Below are 24,332 nucleotides of genomic sequence, written 5' to 3'. Positions count from 1 at the left end.
CGGTAATAAGCTTAGTAAAATGAATAAAAGCATAAGGGTTATAACAAGTTTCAGTTTTTAACCTTCAGTGATAAAAAATGGAAGAATTTTTAGAAGGTTTACAGAACGTAGGGCATCTTTTGTCACAGGACATCATGACTCATCCCACCTTTTCATCATACTGCTCTCCTCTGAGCACTTCAGGAGCCATCCAGTACGGAGAGCCCACGATGCTCAGATGCTGCTTCTGTGCGCCATCACTATAAATACAGGAAGAAAGCAAAATCTAATTTTATCATTTAATGCCATCCCATGTACCTACAGCCTACTCTGATTATTTTTAGGCTGCATTAGAGGGATTTTGGTACAGGTCAAATACATGACTAATAGCTGAATTTCTAACAATTAGCTAATCAAAAACAATCTGGGGCAGAGGATCCCCGTTTTAATTAGTCTTCCTCCTCACATGACCAGGACTCGTACAAAAAAAAAAAAAATAAAAAAAAAAAAAAAGCTTTTTGTTACCAGCTAGATTTTCTATTCTTATTTAACGAAATTTCACCCTTTCTTCCTTGTAGAACATTTTACTACAGGCAGTGTTCATGTCAGGACTGTGAGGGCTATTCCAAAATCGCCAGCTTGCATCGCTTGTTGTAGCTCATGCAGGATTTTGAGGTCTGTTTTGGATCATTGTTCCCTTATAGAAGCCAATCTCTTTGCATTTTTCAAAATATACTTGCAAAATCAGCAGTTTGATCTTAACGTGTGCTTCGTAAGCATCTGTGAAGATGTTTGTGTGGAAAGTGAAGCAAGACCGTCGCCATTGCCGTCACCACAACCACCATAATAACTGGCAACCGGGATCTGCTGAAAGGTTCTTCCTCAGAGATAATTTCGACCGTTTCAATAACGCCGAATAAAAATAAATCCAGCAACATCATCAATCATGAGAGAGAAGTAGGAAAAGAAGAAGTAAAAGAGGTGAGAGCAGGCAAAAGAGGAAGGCAGATTCATAGATAGAGTCACACAGAGAGAGACAGAGAGAGAGAGAGAGAGAGAGAGAGAGAGAGAGAGAGAGAGATGAATAAAATGTTTTCAGCATAAGAAAGCTGCAGAGTAAACAGTGTTTGGGGAAGTGCTGCTGGAGGCACAGTGCCAGTCTGCAGCCTCACGCTGGAATAGTTTGACCTTATTAGGAAAGCTTTCCAAAAAGTCTTTCCTAATGCCCTAATGCGTACACACACACACGGACGGACACCCACCAACCAGGGACACAAACTTCAGGAAAGAGTATCTGTTATTTGAGACACCTCTAAATTACTAAATTACTCTGAACAAATATTAAAGAAAAAAACAACAAGATTCAGTACATTTCCTGCAGAATAACCACGGCAAGGCAAGTAAGCGCACGCACACACACACACACACACACACACACACACACACACACACACACACTTGTAAAAACATTAGGAAGTTATACACAGACAAAACGGAAATGGAACATGAGCGACACTCAAAACACACACAGCAGCCTGTGCAGCAGCAGTATTATATACACTGTGGAGGCTGCTGAATGTGTGCATGCATCTAATTGAACGCAAAGGGAAAGTCTGAAGATGAAATGTGAGGACAGCCGCTACAAGTAAAGGTCAAGGGCCTAAATGAACACTGTTAAACTTTCACTGAGCAAGAATCAGAATCTTGAGCCTGTATCAGACACACACATCATCTCTGCGAAGAGCAATTCACTTCAACTAATCATCCCGCGTAACCAAATACACGGCCGTTACAGACACCATTGATTTACGCAGAAAGCATGCACTCTATTAATCGTGTTCACGGACGCTACCGTTCCCGCTCTGCCTGTTCTAAAACAAATCAGGACATCAAAAATCTCACTTTTAAGCACGTTTATTAAACCATGTATTAACCATAATCATTAACCGGTATTCTGCACACAACATTCCAGTCTTTAACACTGAAAGATTCTTCCCCGTGAATTTCTTTTATTCGTGTCATCATTAACTAATAGTTGTCATTTTGACTCCACAAACCAACTTTCATTTTTTCCCCCACAATACCTGAGAGCAAGTCACACCAAAACATGTTTAGCGCAAAAACAGTGCAGCCTAGTTTACTGTACAACAATAATATTTCAATTGGTGCAGTATCAGGTTTGTTTATAATCATAACATTCCTTTAAAAAAAAAAAAAAAAAAAAAAAAAAAAAAGAGGAAAAACACAACAAAAACTGAACACCATCCCACTCCCACTGCAATATTTGGACATTCCTGCATTGACGCTGTTGTATTTTTGTTGCTAGTGTATCATGAAAATATAGCATTGCATTTATCGTCACCATTACACATTTTACCTGGCTGCTACCACAATAACTGCTATGTCCATATATGGCATAAGCTAATCTGCTGAATACTCAGTCATAGCATGTTATGTTTACATTTCTACCATTTTTAAACTATATTGTTACTCCTTGTCACCTATCTTCTGCACTACCTGTTATATCAGACACTTCCACACTAAAACTGTGTACTGTTCGGCGCTACACTGTCACTTACTGTACCTCGTCATGTTTTAGTAGTTACTGTACTGTCCAGTGTTTGCACACATTTGCACATGCACTGTGTGTAAAAATGTGTAGATCTTATCGAGTTCTGCGTCGTCTCATGTGGTTAGTGTGTTGTTTTATGTAGCACCATGGTCATGGAGGAACGTTGTTTTGTTTCACTGTGTACTGTACCAGCTGTATATGGCTGAAATGACAATAAAACCACTTGAACTTGAAAAAGGTAAAGAGAGGCCACAAAATGGGTGCTGACTGCCTAATCCAACCGAACAAATGTTAATATTGAGCCCTGAATGCGAAAAAAAAAAATTCATTTCTCCCTCTCCCTATTGTCCTCTTCTCATGATATTCAGGAAATTCAGATGATTCATCTTCCTGTTGAGCACGTGGAATATCCCACGTGTTTTATAAGGGTCAATGTGTTCAGATAAGAAGGCTGAGTGAATGTTCTGGTACACAGCTAAAATGTAGATTTTTCATAAGGTAGAATGCATGACTCCTGGAAAAAGATGTTTGAAGTATGAGATGTTAAATGGAGAGACACAGTACACTGATGAAGTTCTGAGAGGAAGTGACTGACCTATTGTCCGGAATTTTCTCTGCCAGGCCAAAGTCTCCAACAACAGCAGTGCAAACGCCATTCTCCCAACTCACCAGACAATTCTACACACACACACACACACACACACACACACACACAGAGATAAATATACATTAACATTTGGCTGTGCACACGCCATATACTGTTTGTTTTGTATGTGCGCGTGAGCATACCTTTGAGGTGAGATCTCTGTGGAATATACCCTTGCTGTGGAGGTACTGCAGTCCTCGTGCGATGTCCAGGCCGAGGCCCATCCTCACCGCCCATGACAGGAACACATCACTGTCCAACAGCTGCTCCAGGTTTCCACCATTAATATACTACACAAAGGAAAGATGCACACAGATGTGAAGAAAAATATCAATCCAGCTCGATATCTCAGCTCTGCTCCTTTACCCATCAAGAACTACTCATACTGTTCATGTAATTTTAACAGAGATGGTAGATGGGTTAAGGGAAGGCAAAGTGGTATCATTGAGTGCTACTAATTTCTTTCATAGTGTTTTCTATTTTCCTGTTCTTGCTTTCCATCCTCGTGTCTCTGGTCCTCCCTCTGAAGATGTGACGTAAGGAAACAAGGACAGAGACATTAACTTATTTCCCAAATAAGCACCACTTTAAAGCAACTTGATTTGGTGCCTAGTTGTGAGGCAGAACATCCCTTACTTCAAAGAATCTTCCGAAAGAAGTCTAACTAAGTGCGATTTCCTCAGACAGTGAATGTCACGCTCAGATCAAGCTGTTGGATTGCTGCATACCATAGTGAAATTCCTACGAATTAAGTTTGTACTTAGACACCAGCTGTCCAATGGGTCTGTGATGCTCTTGCACATACGCAGGGTGTCCCAAAAGTGTCCATAAATAACTCTCTACAAAGAACATTTGTATGCCAATGAGCATATAGGTAAAGCCTTTTGGAATAATGTGCTCTGGACAGACGAATCAAAGATAGAGTTGTTTGGCCACAGTAACAGCAGGCATGTTTGGCACAGACTAAAGACAGCTTTTCAGGAGAAGCACCTCATACCAACTGTGATGCACAGTGGTGGAAATGTTATGGTTTGGGGTTGCTTCGCTGCCTCAGGGACCGGACAGCTTACATTCATTGATTCAACCATGAATTCTGAATCATATCAAAGAGTGCTTGAAGATAATGTGAGGCCATCTGTCCGAAAGCTGAAGTTGAACCGAAAGAGGAACTTTCTAGAGGATAATGATCTTAAGCACACTGGCAAATCCACCAAGGAATGACTCAAAAAGAATAAAAATGGAGGGTTATTGAATGGCCTAGTCAAAGCCCGGATTTGAATCTCATTGAAATGTTCTGGGGGGATTTGAAACGGGCAGAACATGCAAGAAAACCCTCAAAGATCTTGCAAATGAAAGAATATTGTATGGAAGAGTGGTCAAAAATTCCAGCAAGCCTGGTGGACAATTATGCAAAATGCCTACAAGAAGTTATTTCTGCTAAAAGGGGCAATACTAGCTTCTGAAGCCAAGGGTGTACTTACTTTTTCCAGGAAGAATATCACATATATTGATATTTCTGTTGAATAAATGACTGTAAAAGCTAATTTTCCTTGTGGTTTTGTTCAAGTATATCAACTTTATTAATGGGCACTGTTTCAAAGATGATCAAATGCTCGCAGGTAGGAAGCACCCGAGTACCCTCCCATCGAGTTTTTCCTAAAAAAACACTTGGGTCTTTAAAGGTGGAGGCAACATGCTGAAAACTGTAGGCTCAAGAGACTCGAGGCAGTTACTGGGAAGCAGCCAATATTCCATTAGGAACTGCAGAAAGCTGGTACAGCAGAGAGATCTAAACAACAACAAACTGAACCTTTTACGCTGAAATTTTATGGCACGTCATAATCTTCAAGCTGTCATTTAAAAAAAAAAAAAATGTCGTGTGTGAAAATAGAGCACTGCTTTGGTTTTCCACTGTGTACCGATTCAGTATGGAAGTGTGATGGGTGAAATCAACAATCAGACAGTACCTCTGTGAGAGCATGGAGGTGTCCCTCGTGTACACACACTCCCACAAACCTGAGAAGAAAACACACACACACACACACACACACACACACACACACACACACACACAGAAATATTCATTAGAACAAGAATACCTACAACATGTTCTTGCAAGAAGAACCACAAAGATGATGTGGGTGTGTGAACAAAACACAAGCTGTAGCAGGTTACGGGAACAAAACATTTCCAACCCGAGTTAAATGTTATCTTAAGGCAGTTCCATCAGTATGGATATTAGCTGGCGTATCTGCGTATCTGCCTGGCAGGATTCCAACTCTTAATGCTCAACACAGTGAGTGAAGAATGTGTCATGTCACCCTCACCACCAGTACATACAGGGGATAAATACTTAGAGATGGCTGATTTTTATAGAGAAAATCTGCAGAAAATGATGTGTTCACATAAATAAATAAATAAACAAACAAACAAACGCAAACAAACAGCATTTTCTGCTCTATAGAACAAGTTATTTTGTTTGCTATATGCAGCGTTCTAGTGAATAAAGTGGAGAATTTCATATATTATTTTTGCATTAGTCTGATTGTTGTCACAAAAGGGTTTTTTGTCACAACAATTTTAGTGTACACCGTAGGTGTGCTACTCCAGCAGTTACACAGAGATTATGGGAAAGTAGAGCTAACATAAAATGGAAAATACCACTGCCACACCAGTGAAAATTTGCATAATGGTGTGAGAGATCAGACAAATAAATATTATTGGGTTTCAGTATCAAACATTTTATATAACCACTTTGTATAGATGGACTACTAATGGAAATTCGCATACTAGTGCGAGAGATCAGACAAATAAATGTCCTTACAGATTTTCTGCATTAAACGCATTACAACATAACCAATTTATAAATATGGACTGCCTCCATTTCCGTGTGTCCTGTATCTGGCTTGGCTGCTGATCAGATTTCAGCCGCATACATTTATAGTTCTAGTCAAATGCGCTTGAAATCTCATTACTGACCGTGTGTAATATGCAAATCAGCAAATCAGACTTGATTACCAATGTCCAATGGGGTTCCTTGTTTCTAGTTGCTTTAGGCAAAACATGATCGTTGCATTGAACATGATCATGTTTGTACGATGTATGAATTCTCTTTCCTGAAAACAAGGCAGATTTCGTGAACTTCATGCGTTATGACGTAATGTACTGGAAGAGTGCTTGGCTGGTTTACGTGGCTTAGGGAAACAGATGTATTTAGAGTTGCATAACATCAGGCTAAATGTATCTCAGACCTTCTGACTTAGTTTATGTGATTAGATTTAAATCTGAACCCTGCAACACTTTCACTTGCATTTTATCTGAATATACTCCTGATGCATGGAAAGATCAGACAAACAGTGTTCACATTTTCCAGACCGGACAGCACAGTTAAAACGGCTCTGTAGAAAGCTTCAGCTAAATAATCAGGTAACAAAAAGGAGACAATACTAAACTAGAATAAGTCATACCAAGCCATAGTCTGAAAAAGTTAAACAGCACCAATGTTATTGCATGACAATCTTTTCTCTAGCACAGTGGTTCTCAACCTGGGGGGCGGAGAGATCAGAAGAGGGGCGCAAATTGTTTAAGAAAAAAACAAAAGAAAAAAGAAGAGAAAACCCCCACACAGACAGGGCATCAATTGTGTATTTTATTGCTTTTCAAATAGAATGTGCATAAATGAAAAACCCTGCGTTCCCTCTCCCTCTGTATTTTCTTTTTGCTGGGGAGAGGCGGAGCTTAACCTGCCTTTATTCATGTTCCATACCTGTATGTTGAATAGTTTTATAAAAGTCATAAAAGTTTTTTTTTTTTTAAATCATAAAAATTCTTAAAAGTAATTTTTAAAAGTACAAAAAGACAACTAAAAAAACCTCTATCTATCTAGATTAGGTTTATATATATATATATATATATATATATATATATATATATATATATATATATATATATATATATATATATATATATTATACATATACATACATACACCTAATCTAGATTTTTTACATGCCACATGATGGGGGGGGGGGGGGGTGCTTTAGTTACAAAAGGTTGAGAAGCTCTGCTCTAGCCCAATAGCAACGTCAATCAAATGGCCTAATTCTGTTAAAGTGGGCTGTTCTTATCCACATTTAGTGATGAAAAGTACAGAACTCTTTAGTGATAGCTAGCAGCCTGGCTTATCATCGTGAAAATACTTTATTTTTCCCAAAATAAATGGACTTTGTAAAGTATTTTCAAGGATTTTCAGTAATCATTTCTAGATGCAGCACAGTGTGTGGTGGATGAACCTGAGGATGTTGGGGTGGCTGAGACGGTTCATGAGCTGCACCTCTTTCAACATGTTGGCCCGGTTACTGGCCATAGTGTTCATCTTCAGCGCCATGACCTGCCCAGTAATCCTGTGTTTCACCTAGAGAGAGAAAGAGAGAAAGGAATTGGACTGAGGCTTCCTGTCACAGACAGACACTTTGAAGTGTCCATTGATGTCTATTGCAGCTGGACACGGACACGGACACACACACGCACACACACACACACACACACACACACACACACACACACACACTATTACAAACATCAAAGAGAGGCAGTCCTCAGACAGACCATCTGGGGAAAAGCACTGAAGTTTGACAGAACCACAGAAATTAACCAAGCATCCAAATCAATAAGTAATAATTTACAAATAAATAAATAAACAAACAAACAAACAAACAAACTGGCAGTATTATTGTATTATTATGCTCTTTACCAACAGATGTGTCTTCTGGCATTCATTTTGCATCTCATCAGTACAATTGCTCTCATTAAAAAAGCCACACACAGCCAATAAATGCACAGCGATTGTTTCACTCTCCACACAGGGGCTAAATCCAGTTCTTGATTTGGCCCGCACAAAAAACAAAATAAAATAATAAAAGTACCAGGATCTGATTCGAAAATTTCAGAACGTCAGTGCTCATCTAGCATGCAAGTTCACACTAGCTTTAATCTGGAGACGGAACACTGGGTGTCTTTATTCATAAACGTGCAGCAGCCTGGGAAATTCTTCACATAGTGTAATTCTGATGTTTTTATGTTACTCCAAAAGTCAAAAGAAAGAAAAATCACATTTAAAGCTTTAATTCTGACTGTGGAGCAGGAACACTGGGCATTTTGACATCCAGTTTCTGATTATAAACTGAAATGATTGGGATTTGTTTTGTTTCACTACATCACATAACCATCTCACACCCTGATCAGAGCACGGCATTCACCGTGTAAGGAAATTACACTCAGCTAGCAAGGTTTTAGACATCTTTAAGCAGACTGACTGTTTTTACCATTGTGTTTATTACAACCCCAATTCCAAAAAGTTGGGACAGTATGGAAAATGCTAATATAAACGCAGAGGAGTGATTTGTAAAGGTATTTTGACTTGTATGTATACAATAAAAACCAAACACAAGGCATTTGATGTTTTACCTAATCAACTGCATAGTAGTTTGCTTGTTTTTTTAAGATAAATGTTTATTTTGAAATTGATGCATGCAACACATTCCAAAAAAGTTGGGACAGGGGCGATTTAGGACTAATAGCGATGTGACCAGTTGAAATAAGGTGGTGAAGTGAAACAGGTGAGGCAATCGTTTAATCATAGTATATAAGGAGCCTCCAAAAAAGGCCTAGTCCTTCAAGAGCAAGGATGGGTCGAGGCTCGGAAATCTGCCAACAGATGATCAGTGAATAATCCAAACACTTTGAGAACAACGTTCCCCAAATACAAATGGGTAGGAGCTGGGGTATTTCACCTTCTATAGTGCACAATATAATTAAAAAGATTAAAGGAATCCGGTCAAATTTCGGTGCGTAAAGGGCAAGGCCAAAAGCCACTTCTAAATGCGCGTGAGCGCCGATCCCTCAGACGTCATATAGTTTTTGGACAAAACAGCCACAGTGTTCTCCGGGCCAAAGAGGAAAAGGACCATCCAAGCTGTTATCAGCATCAGGTCCAAAAGCCAGCGTCTGTCATGGTATGGGGGTGTGTCAGTGCACATGGCATGGCACCTCTTTGAGGGCATCATTAATGCAGAAAGATATGTACACATTTTGGAGCGACATATGCTGCCATCCAGAGCAGGACAAACCACATTCTGCCCGGATTACAAACGCATGGTTGCATAAGCAGAGAGTGCAGGTGCTAGCATGGCCTGCCTGCAGTCCTAACCTGTCTCCTATTGAGAACGTTTGGCGCATTATGAAGTACAAAATAAGGCAACAAAGACCCTGTACAGGTTTTGCAGCTGAAGAAATACATAATGGATGAATGGGGGAAAATTCCTCTTGCTAAACTTAACCAACTGGTGTCTTCAGCGTCCAAACACTTAATAAGTGTTATTAAAAGAAAAGGTGATGTTACACAGCAGTAAACTATTTTGGAGTGTGTTGCAATCATCAGATTTAAAATGAGTGTATATTTTCATTCACAAAGTAAAACATAAAATAATGTGTTGTTAATGTGTTTTCAATATAGTACAGGGTGAACCGAATGATCAAATGATACACTGTGCTTTTTTTTTTTTTTGCATTTTCCATACCGTCCCAACTTTTTCGGAATTGGGGTTGTAAACTGGCTCTTTACACACAATGATATTTGCAGGAAATTTATGAGGTTAATAAAAACATTTTCAAATAATTACAGTGAAATATTTATGGTTTCATAAGTTGAGATCTCAAAGCATGTTAGAGGCAGGGGGAAAAAACCCCAAATTTTAACTAAAGCCTTCTTTATAGGGAAAGAGTTTATTACGCTTTTCTTCTCCCATTGTAAACATACTTATTTAAACAATCTAGTTGTTAAGGTGACAGTGCTGTGTGTGTGTGTGCGCGTGTGTCTATAACTCGCACACGTGACTCAGAATCAACATCCTCCTTTTCCCGTCGTGTGCATGGACAACGTGACTGTGCGAGGTTGTGTAGCCTTTTATTTTCCGAAAGAACACTCAACACAACACAACACACACCCCAGCCTGAAGATAGAATGGCAGAAGTTTCTCTCACTTCTCCTATTCAATGGCCCAGTAATTTACAGCAAAAGCAGGTTATAAATGTCCTCAGGACCCCAGGAGTCAGGTATGAGCAAAACTCAGCAGAATCTCCAGGGACACACACTCACCTTTACTACTACACCTGCAGTGCAATCTATGAAGACATCAGCTGTTACATATCTCTCATGACTAAAAATCCTGCCATTTCATGCAACAATTCCATATCTTCTATCCCATCTTGGGCACTCGGTGCAAAACAGGAACACATGTCCGACTGGGATGCCAGTCTATCACAGGGCATAAACCATATGATGGCAAATACTATATATCTGATCCTGAATAAAGTGTTTATGTACAAAGGCATCTGGACATTCTCTTCACTTACTGAACAATTAGTTTCACTTCATTTTTTCAATCTGATATTACACTTGTTTACAAACTACTGAGCCCCTATGAAATCTGTCCTGATATGAACATGTGATTCGGGCTGTTATTACCCATGTCACAATGTTTGTTATTTAACTGAGGTGCTTTAAATCCCAAGTAAACGCAGTATGATGTCCAACAAGGTTTTGTTTTAGGTCCCTTACTACTCTTTTCTTATATCCATCCATCTAATTCACATAACATTAGCTTTCAATTCTATACTGGTGATCTACAATAATAATTCTTTAATACAGTTTTGGTCAAATTCAATGGCACAGCTACTCATAATGAAAATATAATAAGATATAAACACTTGGATCAATAAAAATGGCATTAAAATTCTGATCAACCTAAATTACTGATATTGAATATCAGGTCTGCCTGGAATTGTAACGTTGCTGAATTTCACCGTAAAGCTTGACATCTAGTCTGTGACACCAAAAGGTTACAGTTAAGGACTTTGGCGTTACTATTGAAATGATCATGTTTTATCATTTCATTCCAATTTAAGGATGGTAAATGGTCTGCACTTATATAGTATCTTTTAACATTAGTTGTTCTACAAAGCACTTTACACTGTTTCTCATTCACCTATTCACACACAAACACACACCAATGGCAGTAGAGCTGCCATGCAAGGCGCTAGCCTGCCATCGGGAGCAACCTGGAGTTCAGTGTCTTGCCCAAGGACACTTTGGCATGTGGAGGCAGGTGGGCCAGAAATTGAACTGCCAACCCTGTGATTAGTGGACAACCCGCTGTACCACCTGAGCCACAGCCGCCCTTGAATCACATATATGACTGCAGATCACTGAAGAAATAAAGCTAAAGCATGGCATTATAGAACACCTTTTGGATGTGGTAGGACGGGAGATTCACAGCAGGAAAGACCCCCTGAAAAATCTGTAAGAACTGCATGATGCAATCATGTCAACATGGACCAGAATCTCAAAGGAACGTTTCCAGCATCTTGTGCAATCCATGCCACAAAATATCTACATTATATTGTCATATCACCCAGCCCTAGACTGACATGAACCTGATCATCTCCAAACCTTGCAGTGTGCATCTGAGAACATCCACCAATCCTTTGAAGTCTGATTGCCTGGCTGCCGGCCTTGCTCACTCACTCACACACACACACACACACACACACACACACACACACACACACACACACACACACACACACGTCATAAAGTCCAGGCTGTAGTGAGGAAAAGGTCACATCTGTGCAATAAAATAGTGGCGAGAGAACAAGAAGAACATGATCCAAGATATAGTGGGCAATGGGACGATGTGTTATCAATCTCTCAATATCAGGTCAAGATAAATTTTATAACAGTGACAAAATGCATCGTTACTCACATGAACAAGCCACTGGCTGGAACAACTGTCTAAAGCTGCTATAACACAAGTGATAACAGAAACTAACCTGTCTAGTGGGCATTCCACAACATTAAACTAAAAACGTTCTTAAAAATACATTAAACTGCTGAGAAATTTCTGGAGTATTAAAGGAATGAATCACTTCAGGATGGTGGTGATAGTAACTCCACTTTGTGACGAGATTCATCACACCACCCGGGTATTGATGACTTTCTAGTAAAACCATGCATGTTTTATTGCTTACAGTTTTGCCCATCCATACTCCCCATTGCTAGCATGTACACAATCTTATGTCTCTATTGAGTTCTAAATTGCCTAATATCTCAAACTCATAATCCACTTCACTTTAAGGTCTGACTTAAAAGAGAATAAGGCTGCCTCCTTCTTAAAGAGTAAAGCACCCTGTGACAGATGATACTATTACTAGGGTTAGACACAGGGATAGACGCACACTTGGACATAAGAGTTTTTAAAACACACACACACACACACACCCCATCTGTGAATGTCCAAACACTAAGTGTCTACATGTAGATTACACACAGCTCCATCAGGAATGTTCTCATATTGCTACTCCAGACTGTTTAGTCTAATCCTGAGTGCATCACACCCACACACAGTCACTGTAAACATATTGCCAATTACAGTACAGTGAGTGTGTGTGTGTGTGTGTGTGTGTGTGTGTGTGTGTGTACATGCTCTTTTAGGCCAAGGGTGGAGTAATGCAAACATCTACAGTAACACTCACACACTCCAGTTCAAACACAGATTTCTGGCCCTACTCCTGCTGACCAGTCATACTACACAGTTAATCTCCCGCTCTGAAAGAACACACCAGACTCTAATGCACCTTTACAGAGACCTCTGTTAGACTCAGGCCTCCGTTTGGCTCATTTAGTATATATAAATGTCACCATCACAGGTTTAGCATACCTGCGTACAGATTTGTAGATTTTTCTGTGCAACATGAGATTAAACTACAGTTTACAGAAGCTTAAAGTCTCACCTTGTTTGGAAAGCACCAGACCTGGAAAAAGGTCGACGAGTGCTATGACTATTTACTACGATCGAAAACACGTTACATTAAAAGGTCCCTTCAACTGACTTTATTGAACACATTAGTTAACTTATAACTGATTTCATGCTCGCCTCACATGTACGACCCGTCATTAAATGTGTACACACGCATTACAAAAGACAAATAAAGCTTGGAAGGAAGTAGCAGAGACTGTTGTTGCCTCTGGCTAGTGCAGTTAGCTTGCTTTGCTAATCTGCCAACAAAGCTAGTACAAAGCCTAGCGCATGTAAATCAAACAACAAGTTCTTCACACAGATTAGTGTAGTATTTAATTTCAGCTACGTCAACTACTGCTTATACTACCACTACTAATACTTAAACCACTGTGATCTACAAACAAAAGCGACCTTACATTTGCTAATGTGAATGCAGGGCCTCATAGAAGTAACATTTGTATTCACTGATCTATTTTTTTTTTAATAATAAAAATAAATAAATCAACACCTGCATTAACCAAAGTTCATCTAATCAATGAAGAAATTAAATGAAATCCACGTACCAGTTTTGTAGGTTATATAAATTTCATTTACTGAATGAGCTGATCACAAATAAAATATAAATGATACCAATGATAAAACGATCAGAGTCACACTGTGCTTGAATTCCAGAATTTGAATTTAAAAGTTCAGAACGTTCTTATGTCATAATAATTGAGAACAGAGAAAATCTCGAGACCCATAGTCTAGACCCATTCATAGTCTTTATGAAGACACCAAAAGTTATCAGCCATCATTGTTTACATTGTGTTCACTGAAGCATGAAAAAATGCTTGCGCAGACTCTGATCTTTCTTTCGTGGGTATTCACAGTAATACAGTGATGAACTTATACTAATTTCAACAATGTCACTTAAATACTGAAAACTCACAGAATAGACATTATACATCAATCTCAACTTGAACAGTATTAATTAATTAAGAATTATTAATATTATTGTTATATTATTATATTAATATTAGAGCCATTACTAATGAGATGTTGAAGAAATCTGACAGTAAGTTAACAATGAAATTCCCTCAGCTGGGCGACCGCCATTACTCAAAGCCTATTGGCTGATTTCGGTCATGTGACTGGACTGTGATCATTTTTCCATAGCATGCCTTTATTTTAAATGGAAAATTCTGTGACCCTGATCTTTCCATCATCCAAGTACATTTATGAGACCATTCTTCAATGCTCAAGCAACTGCCGTGGACGCACAACTCCAAAAATACAGTTTTGTGACTCTGATCGTTTTTTCATTGTGGTCTTCAATTACTTGTATGTGCTAGTTGAGACTCTATAAGCAGATCTGTCCTTAAGGCAACTTGCAGCCTGTGACATGAACATGTGCAATCATTTTAAATACAACTTAACATGCAGTTGCTGTCTTCAATTATACAATAAATAAATAAATAAATAAATAAATAAATAAATAAATAAGGTAAAACCCACAACAGAAGTGAATGTTCTTTGAATTTATAAAGAAATGTTTTTCCGTGATCAGATTTTCAGGAGAGAAAAAAAAATGCTTTGACTTGCGTATGGGAGCCTAGCTTTAAGGTCAAGTTACTGCAGAAGGCTCTACTAACGAAACACATGCAAAACACACTAAACGCATCTGAAACATCGGCGATGAGGGAAAGAATTTGCATCAACATGCTTCTCTGAATGCACTTCATCTGCAATATGCTGCTTCAAGCTCTGTTTCCGTGCACATCTGATAGACTTGAAGATGAAGTCTTATCGTCGTCGTGCTCCGACACACTATAGAGCTGGACGTGGATACGATCATGTATCCCAATGATGCAAGTGTTGCATTAAATCAGATAATAAAACTGACTAAAGCAGAAATAATGCAGTGATTTGGGTATGCAGCTTGTGAGACTTATTTCTGGCTACAGTCAAGACCCAGTTGATAAAAAGTTGGAGAATCCCTTACCACTACCCTAAAGCGTTCCTACCAGTGACACACCCCCACACACCTAGTACACAACATGCAGAAACAAGTCAAACACAAAGCACGGAAACACTACACTGAAATTGTATAAAACACACACACCCACACACGCACTCCTTTTCTGCACCACTAGCAGTGCAAGCCCAGACGAGAGAGAAAGAGACCAACAGACAGTGACACCGAAAGGGGGGAAAAAACCTCTGCAACTCGTGTCAAAACTAGCCCACAAATATTTTTAAAACCTCAAAACTCTGCTCCAATCTCAAATCTCCAAACACAACACATCTTCAACCAATGGAATTGACCAGGCTCCTGCCACGGACACGTGACTAATGGGATTGCGATATTTTCCCCTACCAGCAAAATTCCCTGCTACACACTGCTGGATCTATAGTTAACAAAAGCAGAGTCATGCAGGCTGGAGCAGGAAGCTGACCGCTCGCTTGTGTGGAGCAGCGCAGGAACTCGTCTTCCACAAACCTGTCACTTTTCTGGACTGGCACAAGCCCAGCACACAGCACTGACCCACTTTAACCCCCGAACACACACTTTACTGAGGCTCTGAAAGAAATGTTGTTCGAAATGCAGTCTTTTTGTGGGTTTTTAAGAGCGGGTTTATCAGTTTTTATTTTGCTTGTAGTTTTCTATAGAACAGCTTAAACGTTGTTTTGAAAGCTTCCCAAAATAAATAAATAAATAAAAAAGTTATGAAAAACAAACAAATGAGAAATACAAGAGCTTTCTGGAATACTATTGATCATCTTGTTTACACGTTTCATTTCAATGCAAAAAAATGTAAAAAATGAATGCAACATACACAGACCCTGACCACTGTCTGTCTGTTAGTTATCAAACACTGTCTGATAATGAGTGGACGAGCACTCCTAAACGAGCGCGCGCACGCACACCCACCCACCCACCCACCCACCCACACACACACACACACACACACACACACACGCATGCACCTTATACTCTGAATACAAGCATTAGTTTAAATTCACTGATATGGTGGCAGGCCAAAAAGATTTATTAAAAGCATGAACATGTGAATAATTATAAGTGACATTAGGATACATTTAGCTGACAGGACACGGGCTGAATGGCGATGCATGGTGGCCCATTCGGGGGTAGTTTATAACACTGCAATGTATTAGCGTCTTAACAAATAACTGGCTATCGCTAACATTACACGGAGCATAACGTTAGCTGGTTTCACGGCCACAACGCCAGCTGCCTCAAACAAACATAATATAAACCGTCTTTCAGGTGCTTCGCCAAATTCCAGGTGTTTCCTCGCTTTGTTCGAAATGAACGATAGCGTCGGTTTCACACCAGAAACCGATACTAGCTTTCCTCTCTTTTCCTCTCAACGAGTTGGGACGGAGCTAAACTTGTTAAGCTAAGCTAATCTTCTGTAGTTTTTCCCATGTGCTTGTAGGCGTTCCTTTTCTTCTTCACCACTTGTGGACCGACTAAAACACTTGCGAGTATTTGCTTCCCCCATCAGGTCCGGAAGAATCGCAACCTGGGTACTTTCAGTACAATCGGTACCAACGGAAATGCCGAAAAACAAGTACCGTCACGTTTTAAGAATGTTGGTACCGACTTGGTACCGAAGTATCGGTTCTCGTGACATCCCTAGATTAAGGTAATTAAAAATTACTGTTTACATGGTAGTTTCTTAATTAGAGTATTAATCGGGTTAAGAGTGGATTATTTTTGTCCATGTAAACACACTGAATGTTAATAAAGTTATGATTATTTTAATGAGCTTCAATTGTTTGTTCTCTTGTTTTCATTTGAAACTCAGCCTTTTTTCATTTTATTTAGTTTAAGTGTAGATTTGCTCGTTATTATTGCTAGTGATTTCCTTTTCTGTAGACAGATTAAAAGGAGCAATTTTGTGTGTCAATATGTACACAAAATGTTATTGAATCATACAGAGCATGTGGTCGAACATTTCCACAGTTCCTCACTACTTTGGTTCCTACTTGCTGTTTAACACACAAAAATGCAATAAAAACTTAGAACTGTGGTTTGGTCTGATCCTGGTTTTATCTCATTAAATGCGTAGAGAGACATTACAAAAAGAAATGGTGCTTGGAATAAAGGAGCAGAGATCGTTGGTGAGTGTATGGAACTCACACAGCTAGCTTACTTTGCGAATCTGCCAACAAAGCTAGTATGAAGCGGAGCACGTAACATGTAAATAAAACAAGCTATTTTATATATATATATATATATATATATATATATATATATATATATATATATATATATATATATATATATATATACATACACACACACACACACATATACACTGTCCACTTTAATAGGAACACCTGCTCACTTGTACGGTTATCCAATCAGCCAATCATGTGGCCGCAGCACAGTGCATAAAATCATACTGATATTGTACAGGTCAAGAGCTTCAGTTAATGTTCACATTAAACATCAGAATGGGGAAAAGGTGTGATCTCAGTGACTTCAACCATGGCATGGTTGTTGGTACAAGATGGGTTGGTTTGAGTATTTCTGAAACTGCTGATCTCCTGGCATTTTCTCACACGCGTCTCTAGAGTTTATACAGAGTGGTGCAACAAACAAAAAACATCCTGTGAGCTGAGGGTCTGGAGGCTGAAACACCTTGTTGACGAGAGAGTTTAGATGAGAATGACCAGACTGGTCTGAGCTGACAGGAAGTCTATAGTAACTCAAATAAACACTTTTTACAACCATGGTGATCAGAAAAGCATCTCAGAATGCACAATACATCGGACCAACAGCAGAACCACATCAGGTTCCACTCCTGTCAGCCAAAAACTAGAATCTCTCTCTCAAACACTACTTCTGTTTCTAACTGGAACTTAAGAAAAATTGTCAAGCGACTTGTCATAAACACAGGGTCACACACAAATAAACAACAACAACAACCCAAATCCACATACAGTTCCAGTATGTGGTTGGACCTACATGAGTCAACATACTAAAATACAGAATTTTCACCAAATATGCTGAAATCCTCACAGCCATACAGCATCTCACTCCAGGAACTTAACATCGGAGTGTGAGCTGAATTACAGACAGCTTGTTTAGGTCAGAACCTGATTCTTTCCACAGAGAGAAGACACATCTTAACCACTTGTGCATGCTGGAGCTGTATTCGGTTACTACTTCTTCCACAGAAATCCGAGCTGTCTGAAAACCCAGAGAACTATGTAACGATTAGCCAAAATTAACAAAGAAATGTTTTTACACTAAGCTTTCACATATCATTAATTATCTACATTAACTAAGTCATTTAGATATATTAATCCTGAATTCGTTTCAGCCAGCTGCAAATCTCATAGAAATAGACATTTTGCTGACATTCATGTTACCAGATTCAAGCACTACATCCTGTAAATACCATGATGTACAATCATCGAACCATTCATCCAGGTTTATTATATAGTGTTAAACAATAATGTTTACATGTATCTATCTGGCTTAACTGCTTCTCAGCTTATTTGGCTCTTGTATCAAGAAGCTCTTCACTAGCTAAATACTCCCAAGCTGGCTGGTCCATGTACATTACATTCAGTCATTTTCATTTCAAAAACAAAAACAATGGCAAAACAAGCAAATTGCTTTTTGTGTTATTTGTTTTTCCTGGCATGCACTAAAATACATATTTTTTTTCATTAAAATGGTCTGTAGTACAGTTCTGGCACTGCAGTACATTTCAGTGTAAAGACTCGACCATGAAGCACAAGAAAGTTATTCTACAGGTTCTTTTCAATGTGTGTACTCTAAAATTATTCTGTATTCATAGAAGATGTGATAAAACGGTATCAACATATGGAGAAATACATTTTGGTTGATCATAAAATATTCTTAAATTGCAACACTTGGAAAATTCTACTGACTTTTTCAGCCATTTTTTCGCAAATGGTTAAAAAAAAAGCGCAAGATTTACGGTCATCCTCTTGCTGGGTTTTTTTTTTGTTGTTTTTAAAAAAAAAAGAAAAAAAAAAAAAAAGAAGAAGTGACCCATATTAGCAGTGCATCAGGCACTAACGGCAACCTTTAATCTACCCAGTAACTGCTGAAATGCATCCAGTTCATTCAAGATCGTTCTTTAATTTAAGCCCAAAAATAAATCTGAAGTGATGAAAAACAAACAAGAGCTTTGTGGAATACTATTCAGACTATTTCTACACTGTGTTCAAATCTCCATCCACTGTTTTTCTTTTATTTCAGTACATTATTTTACATCAGGTTTTAATTTACCAGTCCCCCCCCCCCTTTTCATATTTTGTTGTTCTACACATTAGGTTTAACAATATAACTAATTAGCCACAATAACGGCAATGTGTATAGAATATCACAATGCATCATTTAAGCAATTATCAGCACACTACTACTAATCGTGGCATATCTTTGAGACAGTTTAAGTCACAAACGTAACACTCAGTTAATCTGCAGGCTTTCCTGATTGCTCCAAATCCAGGACAGATCATCTTGCACTTCATGAGGAAAATACAGTACGTTTTGTTTTCGTGGTTGGTTGGCACTTATTAAAGCAATCCTCTTCCAGTAAGGAGGAAACACTGAGCCAGAAGAACTCTATGGGGAGGCAGCATGCAGAGAGTTGGAGTACACTGCGAAACAAACAGTACCTGAAGTATGTGTCGTGGCAGGCGCAAGCACCTCGACACTACTCAGTCTGTCCATGGCAGAAATCCATCAATCCTACAAAAGATCAGTGTAACGATGGTGCAATAACTCAAAACAAATACATTTAATCTTTTGTATTTGTTACTGGTAGAACTACACTGCTGAAGCTAAGGAGAATAAAAGACAAGGTATTATGAAAGTATCGGTTATCACTGGCCTGAAACGCCATCAATGGTGGTGATTTACACAGTGCAGAGTTTTATTGACAGGAAGGTGTCATCATGTGATATTCTAGATCAGCAAACTGAAAGTGGATGGAAATGCCTTGTCATATTTCTTTCACTCTTTCATAAACATCCAAATACCAACCCACACACACACACAGGTTCGGTGTTCAGTGCACCTGCATAGCTTGTCATCAGTTATCTCTTTTCATCTGATACACCCACATCATCACTCACACTCGTGTTATAATGTAAGAGTGCATAGGTGTCCGTTTCTTGATAGAATACAATACAATAGTGAAAGCGTTGGAGCAGCAACAGCACTGATACTCCAGCACCTCATAGAGCTGTTCACAAAGCGGTCTCCAAGCCCGACACTCATGAAGCAGTTTTAAAGACCACAAAAAAAAAACTGATCAACTGATCTCACTTGCAACACACGGGTTTCCTGCTAAGATAACAAGAAGCCGGACGGCGCGGTCACACTGAATGCGGAAAAAAACATATAAATGTCGTTTGTAGCAGAGTTCACGTGAACTTAACTCGAATTCCTGATCCTTAAAAGCATGACTGAAAGAAAACATGAAGCACGAGCCCTGCTCTCTTCTTTCCATGCAACTTTCAACATTCTTTTACTTTGAGTAAAACTATGAAACAATGCAAGTTTGGAGGATGGATAGGTTTTGCGTGCTAAAATGACTGATGAGGCAACAGCTCATCGTGACTTGGTGCGACTTACGTATAAAAAGTGGTTCATGTACAAAACTAATTCCTTATCAAAGTCCATCGATCCATCCATTTTCTGTACCGCTTATCCTACACAGGGTCATGAGGGAGCCTGGAGCCTATCCCAGGGAGCTTGGAGCAGGAGGCAGGGGACACCCTGGACGGGGCCAGCCCATCACAGGGCACAATCACACACAATTTTACACATTACGGATAATCTGGAAATGCCAATTAGCCTACAACGCATGTATTTGGACTATAGCAGGAAACCGGAGTACCCGGAGGAAACCAACGAAGTACTGGCAAACTCTGCACACAAGGCGCGAATTCGAACCCTCAACCATGGAAGTGTGTAAGCGTGTTTTCTCATTTGTAAGTGGCTTTGGATAAAAGCATCTGCTAAATGAATAAATAGGGGGGGGGGGGGGGGATCATTATATATATATATATATATATATATATATATATTATATATATATATATATATATATAAAAAAATCATATATATCATATATAAGCCATATATATATAAGCCATTACTCAATTCATTCACATGAATAATCGCCTACTTAAAATATTTACTTTTGCAGACTCGTGTCAAACTACACATGAAAAGCATCCACATGATCTCGGAACTGCATCCGAGGTCTGAGCATAAGCCTATACACGACGCCTGTCCAACACTGACATCCGTAAAGTAAACAAGTCAGCTTCCTGCGAGATTTTGCTGCCAAATTATGCGAAACATCAGAAGCATGATAACAGCATTCTGTAAGACACAGATTCCCAACTCTCGTCCTGGAGAAACCCTGGATCTGCACATTTTAGTGTTTTACCTGCTCTAACACACTCACTTCAACACAGAAAGGCCCGTTAATTATCTGAATAGTTGAATTGGGTGTTAGAGAAGGAAAAACACTAAAATGCACAGGACATGGGGTACTCCAGGACCAGGGTTAGATACGGGTGCTTTAAAACACTGCCACTTATGTTCATGTACAAGGCCTGTGTTGTGTTCGTGAAATTATGCATCCATTGTAAAACATAACATCAGCGAATCAGATCAGGAAATGTGTCAAATCTGACCTGATACCAATCCAGCGTTTCAGGCCAGTAACTGCTGAGATACAGATAAATATTACAAGATCAGTGCATGGTTTGGAACTTATTGAATATGTTAATGTTTGGTAAGAAGGTTTGGTCTGCCGTGCTTTCATATCAAGAGCTTCAACATCCACTTTTAAAACTTTTGAGCCTATTTACAGACATGTTCTCAAATTTTGGGAATCTCTGGCTAGTCTGTACTTTTAGGCATGCTAGTTTGCCGAGATGTCGGCATAACTCGAGCACATAAGAAAAGAACAAAGAAAAAGGGTTAACTAAAAGGAGCACGTGACAAAGTTAAAGCAATATTGAATACATCACAATAGAAGGAGCTCAATTAGGAGTTACAACTGTTTACATTTGATGGGAGGTCTATAAATTATTCCTTGGGGACCGTCTATATGCACTGCCGTGTGTGATCGTGTCCTGTCGCAAAATGCGGTGAAAACTCTCACACGACATTCATAATGTGATTAAGGTGTTTACATGTCTGTAATAAACGTCCATAATGCGACTAAAACAGGAGTACTCCACCTGTCTTAATTCGATTAGAGCTTAATTCGAGTATGACCTTAATTAGATTAAGGTAAGTAAATATTGCTGTTTACATGGTAGTTTCTTAATCAAAGTAAGGTCTTAATCGGGTTAAGAGTGGATTATTGTTGTCCATGTAAACGCAGCTATTGTGGAGATGAGTCAGAGACAGCGGTTGATAAGGGCATAATGCCAAGCAGTACAAAACCCCACTCATAAATAAAGGTGCCAAACTGTAGGCAGACTTTTCCTTGTTGCTAGGGTGTCATCGTCATCACCATCAAGGGTGGAGGTTTTGAACCTTTAATATGTATTTCAACTGGAAATGTGAATGCAGCGTAGCTTTAAAGTGAATTTACGGCACATAATTAGACCTTTGATATGCCACTAAAGCTTTCATTTAAAAAAGTTAAATAAAAAAGTGATATCTTGTAGCTGGGAAAGTGCACGTAGCCTTTAAGAGCTTTGAGATTAGTGGTCCAGATGTGTACCTTAAATGAAAGTTTTCCTGGGTTAAAGGCCCACCACAGTGACAAGGAAAGTACAGTTTGGTAGCTTTATCAGAGAGTGTAAGGTAACCGGATGGAGTGCGTTTGTGGACGTGATGGTACCTTAAATACTTCAGAGAAGAAGCCTGAGCCGATCTTCTCGCAGACGAAGTCGTCGATGCGCGCCAGACTGGACACGGCGCTGCGCAGAGCGCGATATGAGGAGGGCCGAAGCCTCTGCGGCCCGTGCGTTCCTTCCGCTTCCGGCTCCGCGCGCTCCATCCCGCCGCTCATCTCACTCAGTCCGGGACACACAGCCAGTGTTTACATTTCCCGCTACGCAGACAGTCGGGCCCTCGCACAAGCTATGGACATGCAGTGACGCAGGAGGGCATTAATTCCAGTTAGAGACGTCTCTCTGGGTATCGGAGAGGAGAGGACGGGCACACACACACAGAGAAAGAGAGAGAGAGAGAGAGAGAGAGCGCGGCAGACAGTTGATTGATCTACTCGCAGGATGTTTACAGATTCGAACGCCTCCTGCACGAACATCCGCTGTGAAAGGCTTCAGGTCGACTTTCGGAGTTGTTGTACGCTCCGCACCTACATGTATTCCTCACTGCACCGAGATCCTGCAGCCGGGAGGGGAGACAGCACGCGCCACTGCAAAACAGAGAAGTTCACTGCAGATCTTTAATCATCCAGCAAGCGCGCGCGCTCACTCGCACGCATACACCGCATGTCCTTCTTTAGACTCGTGCACGCTCGCCTGCAGTTTATAATCGGTAGTGCGTCATATTCAGTGAGGCTCATTTCAGAAAGCATCAGGCTGCCGCAAGGGTCTGTTTGTAATGAAGTCGAGTGTGTGGCAGTAAACAGAGCGCAGAGACGCCGCTATAGCATGACCGCACGCGCACTAGAAAAAAAAAAGTTAATTATACATGAGGGTTAGTGAACGGGGCGCGAGCTGCTCCAGTGACTCCGAGCCCGGCAACAAATAACATCCTACTACATAATAAATTGCACTGGTGTGGCTTACAATGTAATGTCCGCATGAGATAAGCGGTCGACTTTTACCTTGTCCGCAGTTTGCACGTCTGTAGCCCTCCTGTGAGCTGGGAAATATTACAGGGGGGAAACTCCTGGAGGTTAAAACGCGGCGTTTTTCTTTTCACCTCGCATTAGGTGCTCCTGTAGCGTCCATGCGCTCTGCCTGTCCCAATAACAGCAGGAAATGAGTGTAAAGTGGCGGTGAGATCTGATTGGCCGAGTGGGCGTGTCCAAGCACGCAGCAGACCTTTTTACCTGCGGGAAAAGCGCGGTAATAGCTAGAAGGCGTGACCTAGCCAAGGATAGTACTGTGTACAGTGCACTGTTGAGTAAAGTAGAACATCTCGCATAGTGCACTCTTGAAATCCCACAATGCTCTGCATTAGATAAGTGTTCCAAACTATACAGGCTAGTAACTGTGGTACACCCATAATATACATTATTATTGTAGAGAACAGGAAGTACAGTGGGCAGTGGTGGCTCAG

At 39.9% G+C, this 24,332-nt stretch overlaps 1 protein-coding gene across 3 annotated transcripts in view; it reads right to left on the bottom strand.

Annotated features, from left to right (window-relative positions):
• tesk1b (testis associated actin remodelling kinase 1b) overlaps positions 1-24,061 on the bottom strand; it is a 30,305-nt gene extending 6,244 nt beyond the window's left edge. Inside the window, exons 1-7 of one of the 3 annotated variants that reach the window (XM_053629522.1) lie at positions 23,875-24,061; positions 22,921-23,460; positions 7,490-7,611; positions 5,165-5,213; positions 3,341-3,487; positions 3,147-3,229; positions 149-239 (exon numbers count right to left, since the gene is read on the bottom strand). In XM_053629522.1, the coding sequence (XP_053485497.1) occupies positions 149-239; positions 3,147-3,229; positions 3,341-3,487; positions 5,165-5,213; positions 7,490-7,611; positions 22,921-23,091 (663 nt within the window). In that variant the 5' untranslated portion in view covers positions 23,092-23,460; positions 23,875-24,061. Of the gene's footprint in view, positions 1-148; positions 240-3,146; positions 3,230-3,340; positions 3,488-5,164; positions 5,214-7,489; positions 7,612-19,723; positions 21,079-22,920; positions 23,461-23,874 lie in introns of those variants that run through there. The other 2 variants (XM_053629521.1, XM_053629523.1) reach the window with 2 other exon arrangements.
• Positions 24,062-24,332: the final 271 nt, after the last annotated feature.

This window comes from Ictalurus furcatus, chromosome 7 (assembly GCF_023375685.1).
Source record: "Ictalurus furcatus strain D&B chromosome 7, Billie_1.0, whole genome shotgun sequence".
NCBI lineage: Eukaryota > Metazoa > Chordata > Actinopteri > Siluriformes > Ictaluridae > Ictalurus > Ictalurus furcatus.
The sequence above is the reverse complement of the archived record's forward strand: the minus strand, read 5'-3'. Positions and strand labels throughout refer to the sequence as shown.